Raw genomic sequence first — 26,264 nt, forward strand, 5'->3', positions numbered from 1 at the left:
CGATACAGGAAAAAATAGATGTATTTTCTTATTGGATGTGGATGCCTCTGATTCCAGCTTCTCTCCCTTGACAGTTTCTGTCAGTGTCAGCAACTTGATGGAAATAATTCAAGTTGAGCAATAGCAGACTGTCAAAATTTTTGTCAGAGGATGCAGCGAGCATTTTTGGTCTTTCTTATTGTAAGAGCCAAGGTAAATCTATCCTCCAGTGGGATTTGTTGTCTTAGAGGTATGAGTGGTGAATTTAGTGCATTGTTTTTGGCCAGGGAGACACTGTATTAAAAGGAACACTGCTGGGTTGCATCGCCTCACAGAGACGGCTGACTCAGTAAACCCTGTGTGTGTGAGTGTGGGTTTTCTAGTTCTTTTTGAAGTTATGCTTTGTAGTGCCTGGGGAAAACGCTTATCAGCAGGCAATGGGAAACTGTATGATGGAAGTCATGTTATTCGGCACCAAGAAAATGTTCTGTGTACACAAGAATGGAGCGTGTCTCCCATTTCCTACACAGACTTGTTGTCACAAATGAAACAAAGCGCGGCCTCCTGAGCTCTCCATACTTGTTGAAAAGCTGTCAGTGAACCAAAAACACTTGGCTGAGCTTTGCTCATTAGCTTCCAGCTTTTCAACAATGCCTCAACGTTTAGCGTGCGATATCAAAATGGCTGGCCTATCATACATTACAAACAAGTCTGATAAGATAAGAGAGGGAAAACGTCTCAAACTGCCTCTATCCATTTACTATATCTCTCTCTCTCTCTCTGTGTGCCTCTACATCACGCAAACTCTAAGCGCCTAAACATCTGGCCTGATGAAAAAAGCCTGTCTGACTAAACTACTATCCAGCTCTAGAGTGGAGCAGCAGCAAGGCCAGACAGCATTGTGTAAACACTGTCTGAGGTCAACGACCCCACTGGTACCACACTCCCGTCCTGTTACATAAACACACACACACACTCAGACACACACATCCACCCACACACACACAACCCGGCTGAGCCCAGGTATTCCATCTCTCCCCCCTCCTCCATCTCTCCCTCTTTCCTCACTGATAACACTCTCCCCTGAGGCTCTGGTCAATGTCCCTGACCCCCACATGCTCCTAAAATGTACACTGTCATCTTTACTTGGGAGATTTCGGTGGGAGACTCCCATGGGTTTATATTATAATTCTAAAATGCCTCCCTGGACATCATTCCTCAAAGTGTTCCTTTTCCTTTCATCATCCAGAGGATGGTTAGGATTTAACAATGGCGTTAGCACTATGAAAGGCTTGGGACTGTGATGCCCTAAGGCTTAGGCTGAGCTATGTGGCTACAGGCTGGTTCTTACCGACTGGGTCTTGCCTCCGGCGGTGGGGACGTATGTGATCTTGTAGGTCTGGACGCGACCAGGGGCGTGGTCCCACTTCACAGTCAAAGTGGTGGTGGTGGCGTTGAACACCTGCAGGTTCTGGGGAGGGCCTGTGGGGGCTGGGCACAAACAGAAGAACATAACCACATAAACACACATCCAACCAACACAGATCATCTTTACATTTTAACTTCTGGATTGTGATCACCCGTGTAAAATTTGCTGAACAAAATGGAATGTATTTGATTCAAATGCATGCTCTCTCTGAGTGCTGTATGGATTTTGCTTGATTATAACAAACAAACTTACCAGGGGTGATGATGACCTTGGACACTGGCGAGAGAAACAGAAATATAATGAGCTCTTATTAGTAAATCTGATCAGGCATTGATGGGCATCTACAACTATGTATCTTGATTGATATCATTAGATTAGATGATGGACTTGTCTTACATGTTCTCTGGCTGCCCAGCAGGTCTTCACTCTCAGACTCGTCGGAGTAGATGGCGGTGACGGACACGTCGTACAGAGTGTCTGGCTCTAGGTTCTCCAACACATTACTGGTCTCATCACTGTTCAGGATGGCCTGGGAGACACAACACAATGGACCTTAAGGAGCTGGAACACCACTAAGACTTTAAACTACCGAAAGCCAACAAATGTTTTGCTTGTAAGGGTTTATTGACATTTGTTGCCTAATGTTTTCCCTCATTCGACAGGTTTTTTTTGTATATTAAAAGATGGGAACCAGTAATACTAGTGCTCTTACATATTGGAAGTTGGTTTCTCCCTTCTTGGTCCAGCCGATACGGTAGAGGGCCACATCAGGGGCCCCATAGTCCCAGTGGGCTCTGAAGCTGGTCTGGGTCACCTCAGAGAAACGCAGGCTCTTAGGAGCAGGAACAACATCTAGACAGAAGAAAGGAACATTTATATGGGTGAGATTGCCATGCCATCACTAATGTTTTTCATGGTCAGGCCTCACCTACTGTATAGTACTGAGTAGGAGTTCCATGGAGTGTAACCCCAATGTGTTAACCCTGTACTAGGCTGTGAAACTGTACTGTACCTGTGATGGCTGTGTTGAGCATGGGGTTGCCAGCTCCCTCGTCGTAGATGGGTGTAACAGCAAGGTCATACTCAGTCTGAGAGATGAGGTTGACCAGGGCCTTGGCAGTCACGTCTCCTCCCACTTCAAGCTGCAGACCAAGAAAACATCCTTGTTTAGATCAAGCTTCTCTGTGTCACAGTTATTAGGTTTTAAAGCATGCTTGTATCAACAGCTGAATTACTACTTAATTTTTTGTAAATGAAGAGTTAGGGTTAGTAATAATGAGTAATAATGTCCTCATCAAGGTCATGTTGAATGGCTTCCAAAGTCTCATTCTGGTCTCAATGATGAGTTCCAAAGAATCTGTGAGAGAACTCTGGGCGACCTTAAAGACAGCCTGTAAACTTTACTTCATTCACAGGGAATTTATAAATCCTCAGCACATCCAGAGCTGGAGAGAGATAAACAATGAACAGAACAAAAACACTGTCCCAGTAGAAGCAGTAGTATCCATTCACCATAACTTCCCCACTGCTTTCCATGCCTCTGGAATCTTATGATCACGCCATTTGGTAGAGGAGGTCATTCCCAATGTTCCTTAATCCGAGATCTCTGTCTTTCTTTTGATTTATTGTTTTTGCATTCAGAGTTGTACTGGGACACATTTCTTTGCGAGGGGCTCTGGATCGTAAATCCACAGCAAACGTTTTTCCTGGGTGCAGAAGAAGAGCCCTTCCTGTTTTCTCAGTGTCCGGAACAGCGCTGGAGCTGCTAATCCAGGCCTGCATCATCATCCATCAGCTAGCCCAGACCGCTGGCACTTTCTGGGCATGAGGTTAGCCGCTGCTCCCCTCCCCTCCACCGCATCACAATCAGACGTGTGGATGTGTTTTTTATCTCTTAAGTCCAATGGAGGGACAGAAGAGTTACGAGGCGTACCGCCATGTCATTTATACCCCAGGATGCGGGGCAGGGCCAGCGCTAGACCTGCCATGGTAGAACTCCCAGAGGCCTCGGCTGTAAAGCATAAGAAGTCCCACGCTGCTGGCGGATCATGATGGTGTGGTCCGCACCTATCACTCAAACATCCAGCAGCCCCAATTCCAACCCCAGCTCCCCCCGCCCCCTCCTGTGTTCAGGGACCTGCTCTCCCCATCTTCTGCCGACAGTGGTGTGATCCTTCCACCAGGTACCCGGTCCAATAGCAAAGCCCCAGAGGTCCCCTGCATACCCCTCTCACCAGCTGCCTTTCCCATTACGCTGTCTAATGTCATACCTCAAATGATCTGTCAAAAGTATCAATATCAATCTGCTAGCTCTCTATCCAGGTTCACTATCATGGCTTATTATGGCATAAACAGAGAATGGGCTAAGCACAGGAGCTGGTTTCTGCTGTGACCAGTAGGAGGGGTAGCTAGGCCTATACCTCAGCCCCATGGGGAGTATATATCTAGGGTGCAGAGTATTGCTTTCACTGCCGTCTGTATCCAACAGATGTATTGTGACATTGTGTCTCACCTCTTTGGCTTCTCCCTCGTCAGGCTTGTAGGTGATGATGTATTTGAGGACGGCTCCAGGTGCTGCATCCCAGTTCATCTTCAGGGTGCTGTGGGTAACGTCTCTGACCCTCAGCTCTCCAGCAGGGGGCATGGGCACTATGGAGGGGACAGAGGGACAGAAAGATGAGGATTACTAAATTCCATACTTTATTACTTGAATCACTTTAGTTCCATAGACCTGGGAGTGAGGAGCCTTGATTTACTCTGTAGGAGTTAGGACCTGTCGTCCTTTACTCCACATTATGCACTGAGAGTAAAACATGAACATGCATGTGAATGTAGAGGAGTTCTTTGCTGCACGTACGTGTGACTCCCTGCTCGGTGAGGGGGCCGCTGGCTGACTCTCCGTGCAGGGCGATGATGGACAGAGTGTAAGCCGTGTTGGGGATCAGCTGCACCAGCTGGGCATCAGTCATGTCCTCTCCAACTCTCATCTGCAGGGGGGGACCACAACGGAACAAACATTAGTTTACAATGCTTACTGTCATTCAGACAGGCAGTTTGGATGAACATGTCTCCAAAGATTACAAATCTTAGGTGGTGTCCAGTGTGCTGAAACTATCTAAGTGTTGCCAATACTACAGACGATCTTACCCTCTGGATTTGACACTATGAGCTAATAATCGTCACATCCCTCTGAGTCTAAATAATTGTGTGTTTTGTCGTCTCGGTATCCGTAAAACGAGAGTTACAACACTGCTCACTTTGTAACTCATCACTGCTCTGTGACATCTGCATGCTGTCAGGAGACATTGACAGGGGACCGGTATATTTGGTAATTGGCAGCATCTGTGTGTGTGTGTGTGTGTGCGTGCGTTCGTGTGTGTAGTGGAGACTTTGACTGTGTCAGTTCCACAGCTGGTCTGGCCTGGAGTCCCTTTCTCTGTCTCCTCTCTCTCTCTCTCTGGCCCGGCCTTCTCACCTCTTTATCCACAGAGGGCTCGGTGGCATTGAGGGCACTGTAGAGCAGCATGTAGCCCGTGGCGCCCACTGCCTCCTCCCACTTCACCCTCATGGTGGTGGGACGCTCCTCATAGATGGTCATCTTCCTCACCGCGCTGAGGGGCACTGGACAGGGGAACAGGAAGAGGTGAACACTGTAAGATTCTAAACACACATGCACACGCACACAATCCCATCCAAAACGGCATGTTCGCAGTGAGACGCAGCCATGCAGATTTCATGTAGTGAGAACTAAAGAATTAGTTATTTTATGGGAGCTTTCATGGAGAAATTACTTGCTTCATAAAATGACTCTGTTCTAGATTACAAATAAAGTACAACTGAAGAACAACGTTAAAGAAACATCTAATTCTCACTGCAGAGAGTGAGTGGGCGCAGATATACAGTGGGGAGAACAAGTATTTGATACACTGACGATTTTGCAGGTTTTCCTACTTACAAAGCATGTAGAGGTTTGTAATTTTTATCATAGGTACACTTCAACTGTGAGAGACGGAATCTAAAACAAAAATCCAGAAAATCACATTGTATGATTTTTAAGTAATTCATTTGCATTTTATTGCATGACATAAGTATTTGATCACCTACCAACCAGTAAGAATTCCGGCTCTCACAGACCTGTTAGTTTTTCTTTAAGAAGCCCTCCTGTTCTCCACTCATTACCTGTATTAACTGCACCTGTTTGAACTCGTTTACTGTATAAAAGACACCTGTCCACACACTCAATCAAACAGACTCCAACCTTTCCACAATGGCCAAGACCAGAGAGCTGTGTAAGGACATCAGGGATACAATTGTAGACCTGCACAAGGCTGGGATGGGCTACAGGACAATAGGCAAGCAGCTTGGTGAGAAGGCAACAACTTTTGGCGTAATTATTAGAAAATGGAAGAAGTTCAAGATGACGGTCAATCATCCTCGGTCTGGGGCTCCGTGCAAGATCTCACCTTGTGGGGCATCAATGATCATGAGGAAGGTGAGGGATCAGCCCAGAACTACACAGCAGGACCTGGTCAATGACCAGAAGAGAGCTGGGACCACAGTCTCAAAGAAAACCATTAGTAACACACTACGCCGTCATGGATTAAAATCCTGCAGCGCACGCAAGGTCCCCCTGCTCAAGCCAGCGCATGTCCAGGCCCGTCTGAAGTTTGCCAATGACCATCTGGATGATCCAGAGGAGGAATGGGAGAAGGTCATGTGGTCTGATGAGAAAAAATAGAGCTTTTTGGTCTAAACTCCACTCGCCGTGTTTGGAGGAAGAAGAAGGATGAGTACAACCCCAAGAACACCATCCCAACCGTGAAGCATGGAGGTGGAAACATCATTCTTTGGGGATGCTTTTCTGCAAAGGGGACAGGACGACTGCACCGTATTGAGTGGAGGATGGATGGGGCCATGTATTGCGAGATCTTGGCCAACAACCTCCTTCCCTCAGTAAGAGCATTGAAGATGGGTCGTGGCTGGGTCTTCCAGCATGACAACGACCCGAAACACACAGCCAGGGCAACTAAGGAGTGGCTCCGTAAGAAGCATCTCAAGGTCCTGGAGTGGCCTAGCCAGTCTCCAGACCTGAACCCAATAGAAAATCTTTGGAGGGAGCTGAAAGTCTGAATTGCCCAGCGACAGCCCCGAAACCTGAAGGATCTGGAGAAGGTCTGTATGGAGGAGTGGGCCAAAATCCCTGCTGCAGTGTGTGCAAACCTGGTCAAGACCTACAGGAAACGTATGATCTCTGTAATTGCAAACAAAGGTTTCTGTACCAAATATTAAGTTCTGCTTTTCTGATGTATCAAATACTTATGTCATGCAATAAAATGCAAATTAATTACTTAAAAATCATACAATGTGATTTTCTGGATCTTTGTTTTAGATTCCGTCTCTCACAGTTGAAGTGTACCTATGATAAAAATTACAGACCTCTACATGCTTTGTAAGTAGGGAAACCTGCAAAATCGGCAGTGTATCAAATACTTGTTCTCCCCACTGTATACACTGCAGGTCAAACATTTTAGAACACTTACTCATTCAAGTGTTTTTTTGTTTTTGTTTTTTTACTATTTTCTACATTGTAGAATAATAGTGAAGACATCAAAACTATAAAATAACACATATGGCATCATGTAGTAACCAAAAAATATGTTAAACAAATCAAAATACACTGCTCAAAAAAATAAAGGGAACACTTAAACAACACAATGTAACTCCAAGTCAATCACACTTCTGTGAAATCAAACTGTCCACTTAGGAAACAACACTGATTGACAATAAATGTCACATGCTGTTGTGCAAATGGAATAGACAACAGGTGGAAATTATAGGCAATTAGCAAGACACCACAGACCACTTCTCAGTTCCTATGCTTACTGGCTGATGTTTTGGTCACTTTGAATGCTGGCGGTGCTTTCACTCTAGTGGTAGCATGAGACGGAGTCTACAACCCACACAAGTGGCTCAGGTAGTGCAGCTCATCCAGGATGGCACATCAATGCGAGCTGTGGCAAGAAGGTTTGCTGTGTCTGTCAGCGTAGTGTCCAGAGCATGGAGGCGCTACCAGGAGACAGGCCAGTACATCAGGAGACATGGAGGAGGCCGTAGGAGGGCAACAACCCAGCAGCAGGACCGCTACCTCCACCTTTGTGCAAGGAGGAGCAGGAGGAGCACTGACAGAGCCCTGCAAAATGACCTCCAGCAGGCCACAAATGTGCATGTGTCTGCTCAAACGGTCAGAAACAGACTCCATGAGGGTGGTATGAGGACCCGACGTCCACAGGTGGGGGTTGTGCTCACAGCCCAACACCGTGCAGGACGTTTGGCATTTGCCAGAGAACACCAAGATTGGCAAATTCGCCACTGGCGCCCTGTGCTCTTCACAGATGAAAGCAGGTTCACACTGAGCACATGTGACGCCGTGGAGAACGTTCTGCTGCCTGCAACATCCTCCAGCATGACCGGTTTGGCGGTGGGTCAGTCATGGTGTGGGGTGGCATTTATTTGGGGGGCCGCACAGCCCTACATGTGCTCGCCAGAGGTAGCCTGACTGCCATTAGGTACCGAGATGAGATCCTCAGACCCCTTGTGAGACCATATGCTGGTGCGGTTGGCCCTGGGTTCCTCCTAATGCAAGACAATGCTAGACCTCATGTGGCTGGAGTGTGTCAGCAGTTCCTGCAAGAGGAAGGCATTGATGCTATGGACTGGCCCGCCGTTCCCCAGACCTGAATCCAATTGAGCACATCTGGGACATCATGTCTCGCTCCATCCACCAATGCCACGTTGCACCACAGACTGTCCAGGAGTTGCCGGATGCTTTAGTCCAGGTCTGGGAGGAGATCCCTCAGGAGACCATCCGCCACCTCATCAGGAGCATGCCCAGGCGTTGTAGGGAGGTCATACAGGCACGTGGAGGCCACACATACTACTGAGCCTCATTTTGACTTGTTTTAAGGACATTACATCAAAGTTGGATCAGCCTGTAGTGTGGTTTTCCACTTTAATTTTGAGGGTGACTCCAAATCCATACCTCCATGGGTTGATACATTTGATTTCCGTTGATAATTTTTGTGTGATTTTGTTGTCAGCACATTCAGCTATGTAAAGAAAAAAGCATTTAATACGATTATTTCATTCATTCAGATCTAGGATGTGTTGTTAAAGTGTTCCCTTTATTTTTTTGAGCAGTGTATATTTTATATTTGAGATTCTTCAAATAGCCACCCTTTGCCTTGATGACAGCTTTGCACACTCTTGGCATTCTCTCAACCAGCTTCATGAGGTAGTCACCTGGAAATCATTTCAATTAACAGGTGTGCCTTCTTAAAAGTTCATTTGTGGAATTTATTTCCTTCTTAATGCGTTTGAGCCAATCAGTTGTGTTGCGACAAGGTAGCGGGGGTATAGCCCTATTTGGTAAAACACCAAGTCCATATTATGGCAAGAACAGGTCAAATAAGCAAAGAGAAACGACAGTCCATCATTACTTTAAGACATGAAGGTCAGTCAATACGGAACATTTCAAGAACTTTGAAAGTTTCTTCAAGTGCATTCGCAAAAACTATCAAGCACAATGATGTATCTGGCTCTCATGAGGACCGCCACAGGAATGGAAGACCTAGAGTTACCTCTGCTGCAGAGGATAAGTTCATTAGAGTTACCAGCCTCACAAATTGCAGCCCAAATAAATGCTTCACAGAGTTCAAGTAACAGACACATCTCAACATCAACTGTTCAGAGCAGACTGTGTGAATCAGGCCTTCATGGTTGAATTGCTGCAAATAAACCACTACTAAAGGACACCAATAAGAAGAAGAGACTTGCTTGGGCCAAGAAACACGAGCAATGGACATTAGACCGGTGGAAATGTGTCCTTTGGTCTGGAGTCCAAGCAAGTCGTGTCTTTGTGAGACGCAGTGTGGGTGAACGGATGATCTCTGCATGTGTATTTCCCACCGTGAAACATGGAGGAGGAGGTGTTATGGTGTGGGGGTGCTTTGCTGGTGACATTGTATGGGATTTATTTAGAATTCAAGGCACACTTAACAAGCATGGCTACCACAGCATCCCATCTGGTTTGGGCTTAGTGGGACTATCATTTGTTTTTCAACAGGACAATGACCCAACACACCTCCAGGCTGTGTAAGGGCTATTTGACCAAGAAGGAGAGTGATGGAGTGCTGCATCAGATGACCTGGCCTCCACAATCCCCTGACCTCAACCCAATTGAGATGGTTTGGGATGAGTGGGACCGCAGAGTGAAGGAAAAGCAGCCAACAAGTGCTCAGCATATGTGGGAACTCCTTCCAGACTGTTGGAAAAGCATGCCAGGTGAAGCTGGTTGAGAGAATGCCAAGAGTGTGCAAAGTTGTCATCAAGGCAAAGGGTGGCTATTTGAAGAATCTCAAATATAAAATATATTTAGATTTGTTTAACAATTTTTTGGTTACTACATGATTCCATATGTGTTATTTCATAGTTTTGATGTCTTCACTATTATTCTACAATTTAGAAAATAGTAAAAATAAAGAAAAACCCTTAGGTGTTCTGAAACTTTTGACCTGTAGTGTATATATCTATCTTCTTTTTTTTTTATACAATAATAATAATAATGCTATCTTTAAGCCTCATATGGTATCATAAACAAAACAGTTTTGTTCTTTCTTTAACGTTGAAAACAGGGACCACACAAGCATCACAAGAACATGCACACAGTGGTGTGCTAAATGTAATGGAAGAATGTTTGTTTTACAGTCCCAAAGATGTTCATTAGTTGATCCTATAGTGATTACGTTTGGGCAGTGGCGGCTGGCCGATAGAGGGCGCTAGGGCGCCGCCCCCTTAAATAAAATTATTTTAAAAAATAAAATAAAAAATAAATAAAAATAATAATAATAATAATAAAAACATCAGTATGTCAATATTTGTGTGTTTGAAATATGGAATGCACACAGTAATATGTGTAAGATATGATAGAAAATCATATTCGCAACCTTTCCTCTGCCTGTCAAACGCCTCGTCAGCTCTGGGCGATACAGAAAGTGCCCCGAGGAGGCGGGTCTACGTAGCAGTTAAGCCAATTGCTAATTTAAGATATGAATGTATGACATAAAATGTAGCCAATCAGCGATCTTAAATCGAATCCAAGGAGGGCGATTATTTTATCGCCCCAAGCTCGCCCCCTGATAAAATAAGGACCGGGCTCCAGTGGCGCCATTTTTACTAGATGACAATGGCGAGCGCAAACGTTACTCCTCCAAGACCCAACCCTAACTCGGTGAAATCTCTCCTCCAAGATCCGTTTGAGAGGAGAACTTTGTCAGAGAAAGTTCGGGTGAAAGAGCTGGGCCCAGATCAACCTGACCTCTCAATCAGACAGCAGGCTAGCGAGAAAGGGAAGCAGTATATGCGCGGCTTCTCCCGTAGCTGGTACACCAGGAAGGCTTGGCTAGCTGGGTGCACTGATGCTAATGCTTTATTTTGCTTTCCGTGCTTGCTTTTTAAAAACGACGGGGTCAGATTCAGCATGGACAGGTACCGGAGTGAGGGATATGAAGCACCTGTCAGAGAAGGTAAAGAAACATGAGAACACCAGGGCACACATGGACAACTCTGTAAAGCTAGCTGTATTAGGAAGGGTGAACATTGCTACGCAGCTGGATGACGGCCACAGGATTGCGGTGAGGAAACACAATGAGGAGGTGGATAAAAACAGGCACATTCTATCCAAAATTATCGATTGTGTGAAGTTCTGTGGGGCTTTTGAGTTGGCCTTGCGTGGGCACGAGGAGACTGACTCCTCGGACAACCCCGGCATTTTCCGGGGCTTAGTGGATTTTGTTGCCTCCCTCGACAGTGTGCTGGAGGAGCACCTGAAGACAGCTACCGTTTTTAAGGGCACGTCAAAGACGATACAGAACGAGCTGTTGGACTGTATGCTGTCAGTGCTTAAGGATTACATCCTGGAGGAAGTAAAGAGTGCTGATTTTATCGCCATTCAAGCTGACGAGACGACTGACGTTTCCACCCACTGCCAGTTGGTGCTTGTGATACGCTACATCGATGCTAAAAGTAACGTCCAAGAGCGTTTTTTCGAGTTCATTTTGATCGAGAACGCAACCGCCGACACCATCGCTACAGCGCTGCTGGAGAGGCTCAGCACCATACTCTCACATGGACAAAAGGCCAAACTTATTGCCCAGGCTTACGACGGAGCAAGTGTGATGAGGGGAGCCACCGGCGGAGTGCAGCGTAAAATAGTGGATGTGTACGAAATGCGCACTACGTCCACTGCTATGCACATCAGCTGAACCTCATCATGCAGCAGGCTACTTCACGCATCCCCAGGATCGGCACTTTCTTTTCCGACCTTGCAGGATTTTCTGCTTTCTTCTCCAGGTCTCCCAAGCGAACCACCGTGCTTGACGAAGTGGTTGCGCATAGACTCCCCAGAGCCTCTACAACACGGTGGAACTTCCACAGACGCGCTGTAAACACTGTGTACGAGTACAGGGATGACCTCCTAACGTGTTTCCAGACCATCAGAGACTCTGGGAACTTTGATGCCCCGACTGTCAGAGAGGCGGGGGGCTTTGTGAGGATGCTCGAAGACGAGGCTTTCTGTTTTTTCCTGGCACTGTTCCACAAGATCATGCCAAATGTGGACATGCTTTTCAGCCAGCTGCAGAAGAGGAACATCGACCCTGTCTTCATTAAAGCACTTGTCCAGAGGTTCACAGACAGCATGCTAACAATCAGGTAAATAACTATATTTACTATTGGCTGATAAAGATGTTGTTAGAAAGATGAATAGTTCACTTACAACAGTTTAAAAGCCTAAATGTGTCTGGTCATCAAAGTGAGTGATTATCATAGAGCCGTCACAATTATACTTGTTTTAGTATTTTAAAAGGAAAGAGAAGACACAATCAGACGTTGATAATAATGCAGGAAAGTACTACACAGTTTGTAATAATTATTCAGGTGTCCACCAGGTCAATTTCTAGAAGAGGCCTAGTTGTTATTGAAGATTAACTTTATTGCTAAGTGCACAGCAGAACAAAATGATGTTGCATCCCTCTCACAAATGTAATAGAAAAAGGCTTTAAAACGTAATAACATCAGTTAATTATGTACATCACAGGTTAAAAGCAGTTACTAGACATAGTTTGTGTGTATATACACACATATCTGTCTGTCTGTCTGTCTGTCTGTCTGTCTGTCTGTCTGTCTGTCTGTCTATATATATATATATATATATATATATATATATATATATATATATATATATATATATATAAAAAGTCACTGGTTGTGTGTTGAGGGGGAATTACAGTGAGTTAAGAAGTCTGATTGCAAGTTATCAAATTAAACTTTATTTTTTGGACCCAGGGCCTCAATTCCCCTCTTTGTGTGGGGACAGCGCATCTGACGAGCAGCAACAGCCCATCAAGCGACGGAGGATGCTGGGACCAGGAGAACAACAGAGGTTGGCTATAGAGGTAAGTTGTGATGTAATTGTCAGTGTTTCCCCCTAGAACTTTTTTCAGGCCTGGTAGTATGTAGCCAAAACCCTGAACAATCAGCACCTTGGTAATCATATACTTGAGTTGGACATAGGCATGTGTCAGTCAGGATCACTTGCATCAAAATAGCTTAATTGCAAATTAAAGCTGATGATGTATCTTTTACAGGTATGTGATACCATCCTGAGTCATGCCAAAGAGAGGTTCTCCTTCACCCAGCACCTCATCAGCGCAACACTATTGCACGGAGAGTTGTTCCCACAACACAGTGTGAAGTTCCCCGATACAGCGCTTGAAACAACCGTGGAGGCGTACCCCATGTTGAACAAGGCCAAGCTCAAAACCGAACTGTCCCTCATCTATGAGAACAGTGAGTTCAAGGCTTGTAGTGGTGCAGTGCCCCTGTACCAGTTCTTCATGGAGAACAACCTTCAGAGCACTTTCACAGAGACTGCCAGCCTCCTCAAGATCCTCATCACCACACCCATGACAACTGCTGAGTCAGAAAGGTGCTTCTCTACACTGAAAAGGATCAAGACCTTCCTGAGAAACAGCATGACACAGGATCGCCTGAACGCTCTGGCCATGCTCTCCATGGAGAAGAAACTTGTCAGGGACATTCCTGACTTTAATCAAAGGGTCATTGAGAGGTTTGCCACTCAGAAGGACAGACGGGCAAAATTCCTGTACAAATAAGATGACAGACACACACACACAGAGCAGCTCTGGCCGCATGTTTCTTTGTATATAGTTGACCTTAGCATAAAAAATCCAGTTATATATGGTACTCTAGAAAGTCTTAATAGTGTCTTTGCTAATATTACTGTATATATGTTGTTTTGTATCAATTAATTGTTGCAGTTCTGGAGCACATTAACAATTAGTCACATTTAGTATGATCATAAAATACTGTATGCTATTCTTCCAGTCAAAGGTTTGAGTTCATCCACTTGATATCCATTTCTATATTATACATCCTTTTATACAGTGTAAGATTTCCTATAAACTTTATAATAATTTCATGTTATTGTCCACTTTCCACTCTGTTCTGACAGCATGCCTGTTGCGTTGCCTGTTTACTACCAATGGTGAAAAGTTCACTTTAAATGCAAATGAAAGGCTTGGGTTTGTGTAATATGTTTTTGTGTAAGAATGCCTCAACTTTTTAATATTGGCATTAAATAATTACTGAATGTTTCACTGAGCACTGCTGTCCTGCAGTTTGTGTTAAAATATATTGCGATGGTTACAGGAAAAAAAAAGTATGGCACAGCCCCACCGAGAATATTTTTCACCAGCCGCCACTGCGTTTGGGACACAAGTATGCTGAAGCACAGTAATGGACAGGTACAGTATAGTGCAGGGTTTCCCAAACTCAGTCCTGGGGCCCACCCTGGGTGCACGTTTTGTTTTTTGCCCTAGCACTACACAGCTGATTCAAATAATCAAAGCTCAATGACGAGTTGGTTATTTGAATCAGCTGTGCAGTGCTGGGGGGAGGGGGGGCAGGACCGAGTTTGGGAAACCCTGGTATAGTGGATCAAAGAAGAACACAGAAAAACAGATTAGGACTCACAGGTGGTTTCAGTCCCCTTCAGTGGGTCGCTGCTCTCCTCTCCGATGACAGAGTAGACGTTGACCAGATACTCAGTCAGTGGGTTCAGGTTGGGCAGGATGGCTGTGGTCACTGAGCCATCAACAAACATCTACAGCCAACAAGAGTACACATGAACCAGGCGAATACAGTATGAGGATGGAGAATTACTTTGAATGTCTATTTTAAGTAATCCGGAATGTCTATTTTAAGTAATCCGTTTGTTTCTGTTGGCGGACAAATAAGACAAACAATACAACAAACTACAGCTATCAGTGTTTTTTGTGTTGATGCATCTGGTTTCAATTGAACCACAAATTAAGTTGTAGAACTCTGACTGGTTTCAACCCAGTGTGCGTTTCTATTTATAAGAGTCAAACACAAAAACAACTTCGATCACATACTAGACCACTGCCTCACTAAACCATGAGAGCTGGACTAAAACAAACACTTTATAAAATTAAATTGGAGTCCAAGGAGTTGGAAGTGGATCTAGCAGCTAGCCTTCCCTATTCTAGTACTCTAGAGCCAATACCCTGCAGTCAAAGGGATATTACAATAAGAAAAACAAATCTTTATTGCTACTAGTACTCTAAATTGAAAGCCTTATATTTTCTCTGGTCTTACCCTCTGTCAACTCCATTTTACCAAACACCCTCACACTGAACAGCCAACACAAGCTTGAGGACGTTTCTGGGGTTTCCTTCAAGTCTCTGGCATATCAAAGAACTAAACCCAGGATAATGAGAAATACTTCCTATAAAACTGCCCATATGTCCTCAAAGCTACATGTGGGGTAGGTGTTGGGTAAGGATGAATTCTAATGTAATCTCTTCAATCTTTATTTAGCCAAGTAAGTCACAGAACATAGGCTTTACTACAACTTGCTTCCATCCTCAGGCCCAGGGTGGGAGTGACAGAGGGGTTTGGGGGGCTGATAGAGAGGGATTGACCGCGGAGATTGGGGTTGGTTGTGGTTACCGGTCGTGTGGAGGTTAGGAGTACTAACCTTCTGAGGGCGTTCAGACAAGGTCATGTACTCCACACGGTACTTCTCCACTGGACCTTCAGGGCCTGTCCAGCTGGCACGGAACGAGTAGTGGGTCACCTCCGAGGTCACCAGGTCAGTGGGCGCCTGGGGGCCACCACCTATCAGGAAAAAGGGGGGGGTCAAATCAACCCTAAGTATGTCATTGCATCTTTCACGGGTTTGGAAACAGCTCCCTAGCAGAAAATCCAGTAGACAGACATACAGACAGTCTAAGCCTTTTCTAAAAAAACGTATCTTTCATAGTATTCAGTCACAGCTTTTGAATTTGATTAAGGTGCAGACTATTTCTCATTTTAGAGAGGAAAAAATAAACTATCAGCAGGGATAAGAGGGCTTTAGATTCTAAATTATTTCCAGTGGTTGGCTGGCGTTCAGCTCCTTGTATTGGCTCCCCTGGTGCACCAGACATGCTACTCTACTGAGGGTCTCCCCTAGCCATGAACTAAACCCTGTTTACATAACTACAGCCTCACACAGCACGGCTGGCTGTAAAGATCATCACCCGTATTCACAAAGAGTCTCAAAGTAAGTCTGCTGATCTGGGATCCGGGCCCGTATCCACAAAGTCTCAGAGTAGCAGTGCTGATCTAGGATCAGTTTTGCCTTTTAGATCATAATGAATAATATTATATGGACAGATCCTAGATCAGCACTACTACTCTGGGATGCTTTAAGAATACGGGCCCAGGTCCCCCCGTTATTCATTACGATTTCAAAGGCAAAACTGATCCTAGATCAGCACTTTTATTCTGAGAAACTGTGAATATGAGCCTTGAAGGCATTAGAAATAAGACTGAGGGATAACCTACATAGCCCATTTAGACTGCCACCTTTACTGTCACGGCAGGGAATGTACAGTAATGCCAGCCTGACTGTACCTGGTCCCTTGACGCTGTTACAGAGGTTGTTGGTCAGGTCGTCCACTATGTCCAGCAGGAAGGAGAAGTCAGCCACGTTGTACATGTGGATCTCATCCGGGTCAGTGGCGATGGACCTCAGCTCATTCTCATCAGCGTTCTTCACACCTAGGAGGAGTCAAACAGGACATCAAGTCAGTTATCCCCTCAGAGCAGGTTGAGGATACATTACAGACACTGTTAATGAGGAAGATAAGTGGCGTATGGCAAAGGTGTGTAAGGAATTATCCTGGGAAACTCGAGCATTCACACTCTACTTCAAGACGACAAAGATAACTGCCATTATTCAAGTTGAGATAGATACAAGGAGCTTCAGATGTCCTATCTAGTCAAAATATGTGAAACTGCCTAGTGATGATGGCAGAGACTCACCAATGGCATACAGCTCAATGCCCTGGTCACGCAGGTTCTGGGAGTTGGCAATGATGTCATCCTGAGACTTGCCATCAGTGACCAGCACTCCGATCTTACGAGCGTTGGGTCTCATCCCAACATTTTCCTTGAAATTGTTCTGGAGGATGTAGTTTAAAGCGAGACCTGCAACGAGGGCAGAAACAATTATTCACACTGATTATATGGATTAATAATTTCTCTGAGGCCTTTCCAACACGGCAGCTAAAGAGCAAGGAGATTATGATAAAATACATTGTGAGCCTATTAGGAACAACTCAGTTTTATTCGCATAATGGAGCATACAATTCAGTTTCCTTCACCCTCTGGCTATCACACAAACAGCTCAACTGCCAAGAACCAAAACAGTGGCACAGTTTTCATTGTGAAGTTTATGAACTGGAACTTATTTCAGTAGCTGTCTAAATAGCCAATAGAAGCTTGAACATGATAGAGCTTTAAATGGGACTAACGGTATACAACAGTCTCTGAATTGAGGTTGTGGTTGTAGATTGAGTACAGTACCAGTAAGGGTGTTGCCTCCTTTGTAGGGCAGGTTGGCTACAGCCTCCAGCAGTGAAGTCCTGGTCCTGTGGGCATTCAGGTGCCACTCAGTCTTAGGATCACCACTGTACTGGGCCAGACCTAAGAGAAACACACACACACACAGAGCCTCTGCCAGATCAGATGCCTTGTATAACCATCCAACATGGTAATGCCTAGCGAACGACTAAAGAGTGGAGACACAATAGTGTTATCTGCAGCAGGTAGCAGGAATGTACATGTCCTGTGAGACAGGTTTAACCTACCGATCTGAACCCTGTCAGGGCTGATGTCGAAGACTCCCACCATGCGAGAGATGAAGGAGCGGATGGTCTTAAAGTTCAGACGGCCGATACTCCAGGAGCCATCGACCAGCAGGACTATATCAGCCCGGGCTTTGGTCTTACACACCACATCTGAGAGGTCAGAGGTTACAGCTCAGAGAGATAGTACAGAACAGTGATGGGGCACTAGTTATTATAATGCAGTTTCAGGTATAACACAGGTGAAGTTATGAGGGCAGAGGTGTTCAAAAATGCATGAGTGAGAAGGGAGGTGAAGGAGTAGGAAAGAAAAGAGGTCATTGACATGACATTGTTGACATGGATTCACAGTACATCACACAGACTTCCCAAACAGAAAACAAACACATCTCTATCTGTCTCTTTACAAGCAAGCAGTAAAAACACTTTCTATCCATTTTCAGGGTTACGAGCTATTTTCATCATCACACATTTCATTTCCAGGTGTCGATATAATTGTTGTCTTCTTTTCTTCCAAGTTGATCTCTCTCTGAGTAGTGTTCTTCTCTGGCCACTCCTCAGACTCTCCCGGGGAACAAAAAGAAGCCCTCCTGATATGATATACGAGGGTCTCCTTCGTGAGAGTTACTGTGCATTCCTCACTGGCACAGCTTTCACTGTTTTCCGGACACCTGCATGATGAGAAGAAGGCCTTGTCCGCAGTCTGTTAAGACCGCAGATGCACGGCAGCAAGACACAGACATTGCGCAATCTGCCACTGTTACATGTTTGATTTACAGACTTCTCTTTCTATCCCCATGCGACCCACAGATAAACAGATGTCCTGCGGAGTGTGAGGGTCCTAGAGTGGCTGAACCATGTGTCGTTCAGACTACAGTCTGTTTTAGTTAGTCGTAATAAAGAAAATTATCTAAGGCTATCGGACGGAGACAACAGGGGAAGATTTATTGGCCATGCCAGATGTTTGTCCTTTGACTGCAATACGCATTTCACCAAATTAATAAATTCACATCCAGTCCCTGTTAATGGCACTATAAATTCAACGTTAGGTTTACAACTTGTGCATTATAGCACATACGTATCCGTCAGTCAAGAAAAGGTTATCTTTCATTTACAGGAAGAAAAATACAAACTTTAAAAGTAGAAACAAGGAGACAAAACTGTTCATTACTGTCTGTTGTAAAATATCTTCAAAGGAGAGGGAGGCTGATGTACGGATGACTTTAGTCTCTTTTAGTGCACCCAATCCCCTCTTACTCTCAGTCCTCCTCCAGCATCGGGATGGGGGGGATTAAATTGAGGAGTACTGGGTGAGGAGGAGGGGGTAATGGGGTGGAGAAGGGGTTTTCTGCCTCCTTTATTAAATTATATTATTGTGGGCGCTTGACTGACAGGGTCTTGTCACTGTATCTGCTCCCTATTAGAGGAGGCCTTCCAGGCAGCTGAGGGTCGGGACTGGCCTCTCTGGAGCCTTCCTTAATACACATAACATTTTCCTCTCTCTCTTTCCTCTCCTCACACTCACTGCCCATGTGTCATGCTGCGTGCTCACACCCGTGAGGTTGTAAAACATTTATAATTGCAAACAGATTATATTTTTTGTCAATTCTGCTGCTCTTAGCTGCTGCTGGATCCAGAAAAATAAAAAGGAACCCAAAGTGACGAAATGCTGAAAAAGCGAGCAGCCAACAGATGGAATAGTCGTTACATCTGTTATTTGGTGAGACAATTAGCTTTGAGGGAAGTCATTTAGGGCAACTCATCTGTTTTTATGGGGAGAGGGATTATAACGGATTTTCCTAATGAAAAATGGACAATGTGATATATGTCCCACACTTCGGCTATGGCCGCAGAAGACACAACATATAATATATGTACTGTATAAGGTCTTAAGTATGATGAGGGAGATTAAAAAAGCTTTACCCACTGGGCACACAGTGGTTGAATCAACATTGTTTCAGTGTAATTTGTCAACGTTTTACCCTAATTTCAATGTTTACGACACTGGTTGAAATGAGATGAAAACACTACTGGTTGATTACTTTTTTCAAACCCAATGTATTTTCCACATTAATTCCACGTCACAATACATTGACAAATTACGGTGAAACAACGTTGATTCAACCAGAGTGTGCCCAGCGGGTAGGGCTGTTGAGTTCTTTGAGGAAAATGTGTTGTTTCAATTTTGCCTCTCCAAAATGGATCATAGCTTGTTAATACAATTCCTACAGACTAATATTCACCTTATGCATGACCTTTTACTTTTCAACATGGCTGCCGTGCCTGTTGATTGGCTGGGCATAAGGTGAATACAGTACTTTACAGTGTAGTCTCCTGTGTAATAGTGCTGTGTGGCTGGTGTTGCTGGCTATATGATAAATCATGAAGGAGGAGTTTGAGAGGAGGCATTACCTCCATCATACAGTGGTGGTTCAGGGGCATCAGAGAGAGTGGTCTTCTCCTCACCAGCCAATGGCTGGCTCTCTCCCCCCTCGAACATCCCAAACACACTCACTGTGTACTTGGTACCAGCCCTGTGTGAAAAACCTAAATCAGTTACACTTCATTCATCTCGACAAGTTTGTCAGTTTGTCTGAGAGAAATTACTGATAGATGGACACAACAAATTGGTGAACTAATGAAAAAGCAGCATAGTCAAACTTTCTTTGCAAGGCAATACAGTAACTGTGACAGTCCATCTGATATACTTTATATTCCAAGGATAGACCTACCTGAGCTCCTCCAGAACCACAGTGTTGTCATAGGGTCCGACCAGCAGCTCTCCCAGGTCTATATCATTTCCAATGGGGTGGAAGGTGACTTTGTAGCCCTTGACTTCCCCTGGAGCGTGGTCCCAGGTCACTCTGAAACTGGTCCTAGCGGGCTCGGAGGTCTGCAAGTTTCTAGGGGCTTTGTACGGTGACACTGGAACAGAGAACATGATGATTTGATATAAGCAGATGACTATAAAGTGGAAGTAAAATTAGGCTAAACGTTAGGCTAAACATTAGGTTATTACAGGAAAAATGCTAGTTCTTAGCGGCCTCTTTGGAGACCCATTTTCTCCTATCCTAGATTTAGTAGTTGATGATGATTGAGGATGAGTACATGATACGAGTCTGCATAACCCTCCAGCGACTAACTACTGTACAGGACTCCCCTAAGCTAACGCAAGCAGCACAGAGCACAGTTCAGTTGTGGTTAATGATAGACCAACGTACGTGTGGTTCCTACTCCTTGCCTTGCTTTTCCTTCTCCCTGCTTGTACACAGGCAGCACTGTGATGTCATAGGTGGTCATGGGCGTCAAGCGTCTCAGGATGGTGTTGGTGGTACCACCGGGCACCTTGGCGGCCAGCTGTCGCCCTCCTGACGCTGGCTTGTATGTCACCCGGTAGTTGACAACATTCCCGGGTGCAGGCTTCCAAGTCACCTTCATGCTCTTCTCCGTCTCCTCAGAAACCACCACAACTTTTCCGGCTGCAGACACTGAGAGCACAAAAGAAAGAAAATTAAACACCAATGCTTGATGTATTGATATCGGTATCATGATGTGAGTTTGAGCAGAGAGCAGAATTGAAATGCATGCCAAATTGCTGCCTACATTTCCAAATGGTCCAAAGCCATAACGTCTTGTGGGCAATCTAAACATTGACATGTTTGGTTACCTCTGAGATTTTTTACTGAGGAATTGGTTCAGTTTTCATATGCTTGTGAACACAAATCCACCCAAACGTTGTTTTATTTCCCAGTCAGACCATACACTGACCAGACCCACTGTGCAGATTTCCATACTATGACCCCAATGTGTTTTTGGTGCAGGAAGGACAAGTGTGAATTGTTAAAACCCTTAACGAGCTCAGGAAAATATTCAAACAGCTAGACTTCAGAGGGAGAAGTTTTATGGATGGAAAAAAGCAGTCTGTCCAGGTTTTCAGTGTGTGGCTCAACCCAAATGGACCCGTCCTGTTAGCACAGACAGAGAGAGGGCTTGTGGTTCTGGTGGAGGAACCCGCAGGGCGAAGTGACCACAGATATAAACCATACAAGCCTCTAGAGGTGCCTCAAGGTTGTTTTTGGTGTAAATTGCACCAGTCCCGCTTGCCAGAATCAATAAACAAAACGATGGAGCGACAAAGTTTCCCATTAGCACATTTTGTCTCGCTAACCAGTGGATAAATTCCCCAATCGGGGCGAGTTTCCGTCAATGTGCTTTTCTCATTTCAGTTGGTCGCTGTATTCGAGGAGAGGGGAAGCACTGTCTACTCCCATGTCTATCTGAATCCACAATCTCCCCTGATAACTGGTAGCAGGTGTGGCGTATTGCGTCATGGCCATATACTATGTAATACACATGCTTGCACAAGCACACACCGACACACTGACACACACACACACACACACACGTCGTCACCCTGATTACAAAAGCATTTCAGTGGCCTTTTAGATGGATCAGGTGAATGCCAGAAGCGGTGACGTTATCTGCAAGCTCAAAGAATGAGCCGTAACAGTCACCGTATCTCACTTTTTCCACATCACACCCAAGAATGGGGCTCAAGTTTGGTTTCCTGCATAACTCTAAAGCCTGTGTCACTCCTTTTGAAGGCTGATAGGATTGAAGTAATTTTATGTTTTTTCTTACCATGCCTAGGTTCTATTTGTGGATTATATGGGCTATGAAAGCTATGCATTCATGGTTTATTTACGGAAATAAGGTCTGTACCCAAATCCAATCTCTTCAAGGACCGAAGCTATCTTGACACGCTCCTTTTTGTCATCAGACAAATATGACCCTCTCTGCCCCTCGTCTTCGTCCCAGGTGCTCTACTTAGGCTCATTCCAGTTATATAAAGACCCACAGTGCCTTCAGAAAGCATTCACACACCTTGACTTTTTCCACATTTTGTTGTGTTACAGCCTGAATTTAAAACGTATTACATTTTGATTTTTTTGTCACTGGCCTACACACAATACCCCATAATGTCAAAGTAGTATTACATTTTTCGAAATTTTTACAAATGAATTGTAAAAATTTCTTGAGTCAATAAGTATTCAACCCCTTTGTTATGGCAAGCCTAAATAAGTTCAGGAGTAAAAATGTGCTTAACAAGTCACATAATAAGTTTCATGGACTCACTCTGTGTGCAACAATAGTTTTTAACATGATTTTTGAATGACTACCTCATCTCTGTACCTCACACATCCAATTATCTGTAAGGTCCCTCAGTCGAACAGTGAATTTCAAACACAGATTCAATCACAAAGATCAGGGAGGTTATCCAATGCCTCGCAAAGGTGGTCACCTATTGGTAGATGGGTAAAACATTAAAAAATATATATTGAATAACCTTTGAGCATGGTGAAGTTATTAATTACACTTTGGATGGTGTACCAATACACCCAATCACTACAAAGATACAGGTGTCCTTCCTAACTCACTTGCCGGAGAGGAGGGAAACCACTCAGGGATTTCACCATGAGGCCAATGGTGACAGAGTTTAATGGCTGTGATAGGAGAAAACTGAGGATGGATCAACAACATTTTAATTACACTACTCCACAGCACTAACCTAAATGACAGAGTACTCCAAAACATGCATCCTGTTTGCAATAAGGCACAAGTAAAACTGCAAAAAATATGGCAAATACATTTTTGTCCTGAATACAAAGAACTGTTGTTATGTTTGGGGCAAATCCAATTCAACACATAACTGAGTACCCCTCTCCATATTTTCAAGCATAGTGGTGGCTGCATCATGTTATGGTTGTCTAGCAATGATCAACAACCAATTTGACAGAGCTTGAATATTTTTTTCAAGAATAATGCGCAAAGGTGTTTCTACACAGTATTGACTCAGGGGTTTGAATACATATGTAAATTAGATATTTCTGTATTTAAATTGTAATACATTTGCACACATTTCTAAAAACATGTTTCACTTTCATTATGGGGTATTGTGTGTAGATGGGTGAGATAACATTTTTTGATTCAATCCATTTTGAATTCAGGCTGTAACAACAAAATGTGGAATAAGTCAAGGGGTATGAATACTTTCTGAAGGCACTGTAGATATAACACACTGCGGTCATGGGGTATTTTTATATCCTACATCTATATATGTTTTCCAGCTCTGAGGTAACCTGGGGACGAGAAACCAAGAAATGCATCTTCTCAGGCAGAAAGAGAGAGGGAGAGCTACAGAGGCAGAGCGAGAGAGAGAGAGAGAGAGAGAGAGAGAGAGAGAGAGAGAGAGAGAAAGGATGAGACAGAGAGACAGAGAAGGGGAGAGAGACACAGAGAGACAGAGAGAGAGGTCCCACAGTAAGTGTGTGTATGGTGGAAACATTAGGGAGTGACTTACCATCTGTGGTCTCAGCACCCACGAGCGGCTCCCCCTCTCCCCTGCCGTAGGCTGCGTACACAGAGACCTGGTAGCGCGTCTCCGGAGTGAGCCCCTCCAGCATAGTGGTCATTACGTCCCCGGGGACGGACTTCTCCCCTGTCTCCTCCGTGTACAGCGACTTCCACTTCAACCGGTAGGAGCGCACGTTACCGAGCGCCGCCGTCCAAGAGACAGCGAAGCTGGTGTCTGTGACGTCTTTGGTGACCAGGTCTTTAGGGGAGCCAAGGACTGTGTGGGGAAAAGGGACAGAGTTATAACCTTAGGACGCTGGGAAACATCATCTCACATATCAGTGTTAGTGCATAGAGTCTTTGACAAATGGACCAGAAGAGAGTTTGTGTCAGGTGTGCTAGTTGATATGGTTGTTTGTCTGCATCTGGGTGCTGGTGATTTCCAGGCAGACAGATGCAGTCTGGGGGAGTGTGTTCTATTGAGTAGGAGAAATTAGCTGGTATAGCGATAAACCACCAACAATCATTGATCTGTCTCTGTTTAACCCTCAGGGTGTTTTTAAAACCAGTGATATACTTTGTTCATAATCTGAGGGTTTGGAAAAAGCTCTGCAAAACCAATCACCCAATTCCAGCCCTCAGCTCAGCTCAGAGCGTCTAGCAGCACTTTCATTTTCCATCGAAACAGAAGAAACTTGATCTATTGAAGTGTGTTTGCTACAATCGCAGATGTTGCTCTCTCTCTCTCTCTGTCTCTCTACATCGCTCTCTTTCCTGAGAGACTATTGGGGTGGGTGGGGGAGGGAAGTGGCAGATGCTGAGTTACGGGAGAAGGATTTGCGGTGGCGTTAGCTGTGGTCTGCCAACAGATCTTTGGCTGTTTGGGGCGCCCCTATTGAGATCGGCTCTCTCAACACAGCCTGGCTGCGCAGACAAGTTTCACTCACCACAGGGGGAGAGACCACCTCACATCTCCCTCCCACACAACCTCAGGACAGGACAGGAGTGGACAGGGCTGTTGCTTTTACCCACACACAGCCTGCACACAGCCTGGACCTAACACTGCTAATGAGGGAACAGCTAGAGATACCAGATCAGATATCAGGTAGTTCATGTGTGCCAGTAAAGTGACTGGTTTGGCTGTAAAGCTAGCATGATTCTCTGTGTTATCAAACGTCATCAATCTAAATGAATAATCCAGGGTTCACTATTCAACCACTATTCACCAACCAGGCAGTTTGGGTTGCACAGAGAGAGAAAGAGCTGCTCCAGATCTGAGGAGTAATGAATTCAACAAGGAATGAATGGAGAATTCCAGATTTTGGAGGGCCTGTCTAGGATAATATGCTGTGGCCCCTCTAAATGCCAAGTCCTCTCTATCCAGGGTGCAGCGAGCTGCTGCCAAGCGCTAAGGAGAGAGGCCACTGACTTTCCCGGCTGTGCTGCTGCACAAGAGGGACCGGATCACACGATAATCACTGCAGACAATGGCCCACTTTTCCTCAGTACTATGAGAACAGCACAGTCATAGGGCCCTTTCTGACCAAGCACTAAAGTACACACATGAAACACATGGAACACAGAGAGCTAGCTGCTGCCATTTTGAGTTCATCATCAAAGTTTAATCAGTTGGAATTAGCTAAACTTGCAAACCAACAATTGCAAGCAGAACTTAGATTTGTAACTAGATAATTGGGCCTAGCCTCTGTGTAGCGAATCAAAGAAAAGCATTAAGGAAGTACTGAGGAAGGAGCTATCAACCAAGGATAAATTAGAGCACATATTCATCAGCAAATTGGCTAAACAGTTGTCACCATAATCTCCCAAATCTCCAATAGCCAAATAAGGAAACAGATCTGACAAACACAATGGGTCTTCACTAGATCACTGAGACACAGAGCCTAATCTGTATACTTCACTAACTGATGTATAGGAGTAGACCAGCCAGGCTCTTCATGTAACCAAGGCATGTTCGTTGATGTACCTAACATTCATATTGAATGCCAAAAGGCTTGTGAGTTTAGGCTTGAATTGGACAAACATCAATGTGTCAAGAGGATGAGTCAGATGCTCTGAAAAGTATATAAAATGCTCACCCTCTCCGCTCACATGTGGACACAAATAGCGCTCTTATCAATGTAACATAATAGCATGCATTGACTGCATTCATACAGTACATACTTTTTTGTCCAACAAACAGCCTACAGACT

General features: G+C 44.7%; 1 protein-coding gene across 3 annotated transcripts in view; it reads right to left on the reverse strand.

The window, feature by feature from the left end:
* The window catches only part of LOC121545037 (collagen alpha-1(XII) chain-like), an 85,509-nt gene that overhangs the window by 31,952 nt on the left and 27,293 nt on the right, over positions 1–26,264 (reverse strand). For 2 of the 3 annotated variants that reach the window (XM_041855386.2, XM_045209159.1), the window contains exons 14-31: positions 24,062–24,331; positions 20,922–21,188; positions 20,433–20,625; positions 20,113–20,234; positions 17,704–17,853; positions 17,420–17,539; positions 16,877–17,041; positions 16,466–16,612; positions 15,546–15,685; positions 14,519–14,648; positions 4,884–5,029; positions 4,266–4,395; positions 3,921–4,057; positions 2,421–2,550; positions 2,121–2,260; positions 1,805–1,937; positions 1,661–1,684; positions 1,331–1,470 (exon numbers count right to left, since the gene is read on the reverse strand). In XM_041855386.2, the coding sequence (XP_041711320.2) occupies positions 1,331–1,470; positions 1,661–1,684; positions 1,805–1,937; positions 2,121–2,260; positions 2,421–2,550; positions 3,921–4,057; positions 4,266–4,395; positions 4,884–5,029; positions 14,519–14,648; positions 15,546–15,685; positions 16,466–16,612; positions 16,877–17,041; positions 17,420–17,539; positions 17,704–17,853; positions 20,113–20,234; positions 20,433–20,625; positions 20,922–21,188; positions 24,062–24,331 (2,684 nt within the window). The remainder of the gene's footprint in view (positions 1–1,330; positions 1,471–1,660; positions 1,685–1,804; positions 1,938–2,120; positions 2,261–2,420; positions 2,551–3,920; positions 4,058–4,265; positions 4,396–4,883; positions 5,030–14,518; positions 14,649–15,545; positions 15,686–16,465; positions 16,613–16,876; positions 17,042–17,419; positions 17,540–17,703; positions 17,854–20,112; positions 20,235–20,432; positions 20,626–20,921; positions 21,189–24,061; positions 24,332–26,264) is intronic. The other variant, XM_045209160.1, reaches the window with a different exon arrangement.

The sequence above is a fragment of the Coregonus clupeaformis genome, chromosome 29, assembly GCF_020615455.1.
Source record: "Coregonus clupeaformis isolate EN_2021a chromosome 29, ASM2061545v1, whole genome shotgun sequence".
NCBI lineage: Eukaryota > Metazoa > Chordata > Actinopteri > Salmoniformes > Salmonidae > Coregonus > Coregonus clupeaformis.